Genomic DNA, 7,679 nt, shown 5'->3' on the forward strand with positions numbered 1-7,679 from the left:
TTGCATATTCACCATTCAGTGTTGCACAATAAAGATAAGTCAGAATTAAAGTACTGTAACTGAACTGGGGGCTGCTGGTGTTCAAACATCTGTATTTGATGTATTGCTTTGGCTCTGTTTATTAAAGCATCTAAATATTGTTCTTAGTGAACAAAAACGCTAAAATAATGTTGACTTGATTTTTTTTTAAAAAAGAATCATCCCTCGTCTTTTTAGGGCTTTTTTGAACTAATACCACAGGATCTGATTAAAATATTTGATGAAAATGAGCTAGAGGTAAGTGTTTCATGGAAAAGGAAACAAATTATGTTGAAATTTAATGTTACCGACTTAAACTTCTGGTGGTGTTTGTTTTGGTGTTTTGTTTTTTTTTTATCCGTGTAGTTATTAATGTGTGGACTCGGAGATGTGGATGTGGCTGATTGGAAACTACATACAAAATACAAAAATGGCTACAACATAAACCATCAAGTAATACAGTGGTTCTGGAAGGTATTATGAAATTCTGATTATTTTTTTTTTAACTTAGAACCTACTCAAAAGCTGTAGTATTTCAGCTATGCTAGTTTATAATGCAATTCATTAATAGGTAGGTAAATATTTGACCATTAAGACTCCTGAGAAAGTAAGAAAACTATAGATGAGATGCATGGTAAGAATGTAAATACACTACTGATACTTGCTTTTTCCAAAAAATCCATGTCTGACTGGGGTTAAAATATTTCTGTGTAGGTTTTTCTGGCATGGTTACACTAAAGAGGTGTTAAACTCTTCTGTTTAATAAATTACAGGAGTTTGGCTGCTAGTTCATAACATCAGGAAACTTCAAAGAAAGTAGGGGCCAAATCTTTCAGGGAAGTATTTCAACAGCCTGCTTAGCCAGTAACCGTACTCCTGTTACAGTGTCATTAAAAAATTGTTGACTTAATGTCTTTTAGCAATAGGCAGAGAACTGTGTGTCACTACAAAAAAACCCCGCATATATATATATAAAGGATAATGATTTAGAAATAGAAACTTGCGTAAATCTGCTAGCTTAATACATTACTTTAAAAATAAATGTTTAATTGTAATCATTATCATACACAGGCAGTCTTAATGATGGACTCCGAAAAGAGAATAAGATTGCTTCAGTTTGTTACTGGCACATCACGTGTACCTATGAATGGGTTTGCTGAGCTGTATGGTGAGTACTTATGATTATGTTTACAATGAAGTAGCAGGGAATGTGATACCGACGTTGTGTCTACGTTTGAAATCAAGTATCACGACACTGTTTTTCAAATTTTGCTGTAAAAATGAGTGTATACTGGCTTTATAAAAGTGAAGTTAGAGTCACTCTAGATCATGTTTCCTGTGTTCTATAAATATGTCTTTTTAATTCTGGTTTTGGAAGTTTTTAAATGTGTAGGAGTTCTCAAATGAATGTGGTTTTTTAAAGCTCTTAAATAGCTGCAAAAATCCCTGTTTAACACGTGATTGAGCTTGAAGAAGGTTCTCAGTTATCCAAGATCTGATTACAAAGACATGCTGGCATTAGCAGTTAACTTAAGTTTTCCCCAAGTTCCCCAACTGCTTTTGCAAGCCACACTTCAGATACAACTGGAATTGTAAGGATATATTCTGAAGAGGACCACTGAAATGACACGAGTTAAACGTAATGCCAAAAGAAACATAGTGAACCTACAGTGCAGAGACTGAAACAAGCAGATGGCAGCAGGGAGCAGACTTCAATACCGAAGCCAGAAAACCCTCTGTGAAAAGACCATGGACAAGCGGATAGAACAGCCCACAAAGGGTGGGGGTGTTTGGCTTATGGGAAGTCTATTTTCAGCTGCCATCAGCTATTACTTCTTCTGCTAGACTACTCTATTAAGCCTTTAAAAGGGTTTGAGATCCTATGCAAATGACTGAATAGCCTAACGTGTATTTCAATAAACATTTCTATTAACAAATTACTGTTGTTTATAGAACGCTAGAACTGTGAACAAATAATACCCCCCATGCGTCCCTGTTTCTCCCTCTTTTCATTTTCATTTCATTTCATTTGTAAATACTCCCTTGTTGTGAGTTCCAAGGGAAAGGACAGTGCCCTCAGCAGACTTGAGCCACGTGTTTGCTGTTGCACCTGTACCTTCGCCCTGTTGGAGTTACAGTGCATGCACGTTGCAGTGGAAAGAAACCCCATCAGGATTTTGTGGCCTTCGGATTTTTATTTGTCTAAAAACACTAGCCAGAGATAGAACTAAGGAATAATATAGGGAAAGAAACTGTTGAAACTTGGCTTCCTTCTGCTCAGGGATTAGGATGGCCTTGGGCAGTCTTCTGACCAAGTCCCAGTTCCCATAGCTCTGTTTACTCAATGAAAAATTCAATTAGTGATTGCCTTGCACAGTGCTTTGACATTGCTGTTTTGGCTTTTTATTTCTGCTTTACTGTAGCCAACATGCCAATCTCCCCAAACCCCAGTAATGATCACAGTGGCATTACCAGTAACCTGCTTGAAGAAGTGTAGACGGTTCTTCAGTGTTTCATGTTGGCACAAGGCTTTTTGGTGCTGCCGGGCAGACCCTCCGGTGGTTGCCTTGCCACCTTCGGGCACAGCCCTAAGAGCTGGCTTCCTAGCGGGACATCTCCCTCTTGTGGCCCGGAGAGGCTGTTCTGCTCATGAAAAGGGACTGCTTGGGAGGGTTTGCTCCCAGACACCCAGTCTGAGAACTTCTTGTCGTGTGGTAGAATGCACCGTTGGTCGTAGAGCTGCTTCTCTGCTTCATCCGTATTCAAGGCATTCTTACTAGTTACTTTTCCTAACCAGCCTTGTGTGCTGAAGAAACACGTAAGCCAAAGAAGAAAGTAAAGATGAAGAGCTGGAAGTGTTCCCTCAACTCCTGACATGTATGTCTCACTGATAGTATTTTAGGATAAAGTGCACAGTGTTTGCTCTCGCCTGTCCAGTTCACTCACTAGGCTCGTTTGAAGTGTAGTTTCTGTGCGTTGATTGGGATTTCCTACCTTTTTCTGTATGTTAGTAGCTGTGAAAGTGTTTTCTCCTCCTCTTATTTTCATGGTTAGGATTAATTGTCTTGGATTTTTCTGTTGGTGGTTTTGTGGGGTTTTTTTGTGTGTATAAGTTGGCTAACATCCTCAAATCCACCTCCACAATGTGCATTATTACATGTGATCATAATACAAATATTTTTATTAGTAATACATATGATTTCTTTTTCGCCATAAAACCACAAATATTTTTGAATTGACAGTTATAACTTGTGTCATCAAAAAAACCCAAACATTTTGGAGGAGTCATGAAAAAAAGGGGAGGTGTCTCTCTGCATTATAAAACCAACTTGATTTCATAGGTCTAAAGGTACTCAACACAGCACTTACACCTCAGCTGGATTCACTGATCAACCTGTTCATATTACTGCTGCTCATCTTTAATCTGAAACATGTTTCACATTTTCTGTTTCAGCATGCTGCTCATACTTGGGTAGCCACCTGCCTTGGAATACCATTCTGTAACTGTATTGATGGTCTCCTCATAGAGTAGTCAGCAGACACCCACCATCAGAGATCATCTCTTGTTCTCTGACAAGATAGCAACTTTTTGTTACTATTATTTTTTTAAACTACATAGTCTTCTCCAGACATACGCAAGCGCTTTCAACAGCTTAAGGGAATGGTTACAAAATGCCCTTTGTGTTTACTTGGCAAGAGTTGAGAGGTCCGAGGAACTTTCAGATACAACATGCTGTAAGTCAGTTGCTGAAGACACAGGCATAGGTGGAGCTGCACTTGTGAGCCAGTATTCTCTCAGGTGCATACGTGCATCCCTGAAGTACACATACAGTCTCTGTGTTTCAAAAAGATATTAGTTACTCTGCTCTGCTGTGTTGGTGACGGTGGACACTGAATACTTGCTGACAGGTTATATAACTTGGCACGTTGTGATAAACATGTCTAAATTTTTACATGCAAAATTTACACAGGATAAAACTATCTTCCGCATAAAATTCTCAATGCCAACTATTATGTGTATGCATTTAGGTCTTAGACTCTGAGTTTAAGGTGTGAAATTAAGATGTGGCAAGAAATAATTTAAAATAAAAGAGAATTGGGATCAGTGACCGTTACTGAGTACAGACTATATTTGATTCATATAGATAGGTCCAACTAATGTCAGAATTAGATTACAAAACCCCAAGATATTTCACAATTTGAATTTCTGATTATAAAGGAATCTCGTATTGGAATGTAAATTGATGTGTATTTTTCTGCAGGTTCAAATGGACCGCAACTGTTTACAGTTGAACAGTGGGGTACCCCTGAAAAACTGCCAAGAGCTCATACCTGGTGAGTATTTAATTTAGGTAGATGATGACATTTATTGAGAATGATAAAAATATTTAAGAGGTTTTATCTGTTTTTCAGCTTTAATCGCTTGGATTTGCCTCCATATGACTCATTTGAAGATTTATGGGATAAACTTCTTCTAGCGATTGAAAATACTCAGGGTTTTGATGGGGTTGATTAAGACACAGACATAAATTATGTCGGTCCAGTGCTGCATTTTCATGTTAAGGGTTTACAAAAATCTGAATTTTCCAGGGACTACCATTGTGTTTAGTTGCATGGCTATTGAATCTTCACAGTATCTCTTGTAAAATAAGTAAGTATTAAAAATTCACTAACTTTTGAAAATATATTTTGCCATTTCCACGGTCTGTGTACTTTGCTAGTAACTACAGTATACACATTGAATGGGCCAGTGCCAAGTAAATCAAAAACATTTTTAAGCAGTTGCCTCTTCTACAGTATTTGACAGACTGTCCTACAGTAAACTACTGAAGTAAAACTGTGAAGAAATCTTTGCAGAGGGTATAAATTTGAATTGCTGCTTTTAAGAGGAACAACTGAAATTGTTAGATGTTTTTTAAAAGAAAAACAGAAACAAAACCACCAAGTTTCATGTAATGCAATATCATAATGTGTGCTGCTTCAGGCTGTTTGCTACAGATCTGCCCAAAGCACCTTATAATTGAGCATATTAGGTAAAAGATTGGAAAGCATTTGTTTGCATTATCAGCCATCAGTTTGCAGAAAATTGACTTGCTGACACACTTCATTTTGTTAGATTTCTGTTTCTACCTTGCTTTTGTTGAAAGAGTGTAACAAAACCAGGATTTTATATAAAACGGACAAGCAGCATAATTCTGAATTGTAATGAGAAATTATATCCATTTTTGTCTGAAATTGTATACTGTCAGTTTATTGAGTGTTCATCACTGTTTTTGATAAATTTCTAGTTCAGCAATGGATAATATTTTCAATTCAACCTTTTGCAACAAATTAATCTTGAAATGAAATTTGTATGCATATCACTCAGTATTAGTTCTTGGTAGTTAGAGGCCTTTATTATCCATTCTTGCAGTATTGCACTACATAACAATAAAGAACATGTTTACAGGGTTTTCTGGGCCAAATTCAGCACTCTGATATGTGGAAACTTCTCTGTGCCGCCTGGAGGTTATGCACATATAACCAGGTGCCGAATTTGGTTCTGTAATATGTTTACAGGTTATGCTAGTTTCTATAGCTGCATTTTTATATTTTTTTTCTCCACTGTTAGTCTATAAACCAAATTTGTTAATACAGTATAACCAAAGTCATAACCAACAATGTGCAATTTATTGTAGATCAACTTGTCATATAAATACTAGTTTGATTTCTTTTGTAAATGTGGATATCTTTTGTATTAATGTTAACACTTTTTTTGAGCAAGTGCTGGTTAAAATGATTAACAAAGTTGGTTCTAAAAGGAAAAATTGGTTTTTATACCAGGCTTGCTCTAATTTTAACATTTTATTACCAATATGATCTGAGGAAATAACAGTACGTAGCTTTGGCCAGCAAATTTCTGTTTAGTCACAGTCTTTATAAATATGCAAGAAGGAAGTGTAGCACATCTCTCTATAAAGATATGTAAATTACGTAACAAATTTAATGGGTCTTAAGGGATATTTAAAATCCCACTTTGTTTTATTCTTTGACTAGGTCATTGGGGCTGAGAATATTACATGTAAATAAAGGTAACTTATACAAATTTTGGAAATCTATATGCAGTTTTGTAAAACATGAATGATATATCAGTAAATCTGTATAGATTTGAATGTAGCAGGTTTTGTTGCATACTTTAAAGTATAAAATAAGGATCCTGAGAGCAGTAAATAAAAGTTTATTCTAATAATTTGTGGCTCAGTTCTTTGAAGTGCAAATCGGCAGTCTTGAAATAGCAAGAATTCAGTAACTTTAGTACTCCTAGTTAGACTGGGGCAGCAGTTCCACCACAATACGTTGCTACCTTTGTATAGGTGTTGAGGTACAGCAGCGCTGTTTCCTACTGTTCTGCTCCCAAGGCACGTAGTCTTCGAAAAATTAATACACTGTTTTCATAAAAGCTCTAGGTCGCTGTGAGCCTTCATTGTACGTACGGCCAGCCTAGAAATGCTGCACGGCAGACAGGCGGAGGTGGTGGCCCCCCAGAAATGCCAGCTGACTGCTGCTGCGGGAGGGTCAGGCTCCTCCCTGCTGCTGTAGGAACACCCTTCTCAGCTGGCCGGCTGGCATGCAGCCCACAGTCCGCGGCGGTGAGTGCGGCAGGGGTGCAGAGGGGGCCCTGAAGCTCTGCTCCAGGCAGCACAGGCTGCCCAGTGGCGATGGGGATGTGCCACAGGGCTCAGTCCCCCGTGCGAGCTGTGGGAAGCAGCCCCAGTGCGTGGGTGAAGGCTCCTGGAGAAAGGATGCAGCTGCCGGGTCATGGGCTGCAGGGAGTATCCTGGTGCCTCTCCACAGGACAGGGCTGGCCTGCCTGCAGAAGCTCTGCTGTGGGCAAGGCACCAAGTTGCTGCAGGGAAGAGCTACAGGAGGACTGAGTAGACACGTAGCTTTGGGAGGATAAACAGCTGAGAGGTCCTAAGGGTCTTCACAGGGACCTTGTCGAGGCCAAAGAGCAAACCACACAGTGGGAGTGAGGAAGAGGAGCTGGAAGCCCTGCTTGGGCAGGTGGTGGATGCATATACCCAAGGTGGGTGAAGCTGGAAGCTTGTGACTTCTGGCATCAGAAGAAAGGCTTCTTCACCTCTGGGTATGAATTTACAGAATTGTGGTGCTGAAGATGAGGAAAGGAACAAGTTGCATGAAGGGAGTGGTTTGGAGCTGGATGCGCCTGAACTCAGAGTTTTCACACCGAGAAGCGGTGGGTGATACAGAGTCCCTTCTGTGGGCTTTAAACTCGGTTTGTGGAGGAATGGTGGTAACAGCTTGTGGTTAAATAAGAGAAGAGAGGCCATTGGTGCTGGTGCGAAGTACCGGGGCAGGGCGGTGGGAGTGAGGCAGCCCTTCTGGAGGGTGCCACAGGCTGAAGGGAGCCCAGCTTCTGTGCCTGAACACGCTCACAGGCAGCCGGGGAAAGACCAGGAGGAACAAGAGACACAGCTCATGTGGCTGGAGCCGCTTGGATGGGGGGAGACCTGTGAAGGGAGGGGGTGACAGGCTGGTGCAGAGCTCTGAGTCTGGGTCAGAGGAGACACCAGTACAGGAAACACCTAGGCCACTGGTTTGTTGTCAGGAAGTGGGCAGTGGTCTTGGAAGCATCTCAAGGAATTGCAAAATGGCAAACC

General features: G+C 40.0%; 1 protein-coding gene across 3 annotated transcripts in view; it reads left to right on the forward strand.

The window, feature by feature from the left end:
• NEDD4 (NEDD4 E3 ubiquitin protein ligase) overlaps positions 1-6,247 on the forward strand; it is a 61,805-nt gene extending 55,558 nt beyond the window's left edge. For 2 of the 3 annotated variants that reach the window (XM_080396572.1, XM_080396570.1), the window contains 5 exons: positions 217-276; positions 385-492; positions 1,090-1,186; positions 4,281-4,353; positions 4,432-6,247. In XM_080396572.1, the coding sequence (XP_080252698.1) occupies positions 217-276; positions 385-492; positions 1,090-1,186; positions 4,281-4,353; positions 4,432-4,534 (441 nt within the window). In that variant the 3' untranslated portion in view covers positions 4,535-6,247. The other variant, XM_080396571.1, reaches the window with a different exon arrangement.
• Positions 6,248-7,679: the final 1,432 nt, after the last annotated feature.

Source organism: Falco punctatus (assembly GCF_963210335.1).
Source record: "Falco punctatus genome assembly, chromosome: 7".
Classification (NCBI taxonomy): Eukaryota; Metazoa; Chordata; class Aves; order Falconiformes; family Falconidae; genus Falco; species Falco punctatus.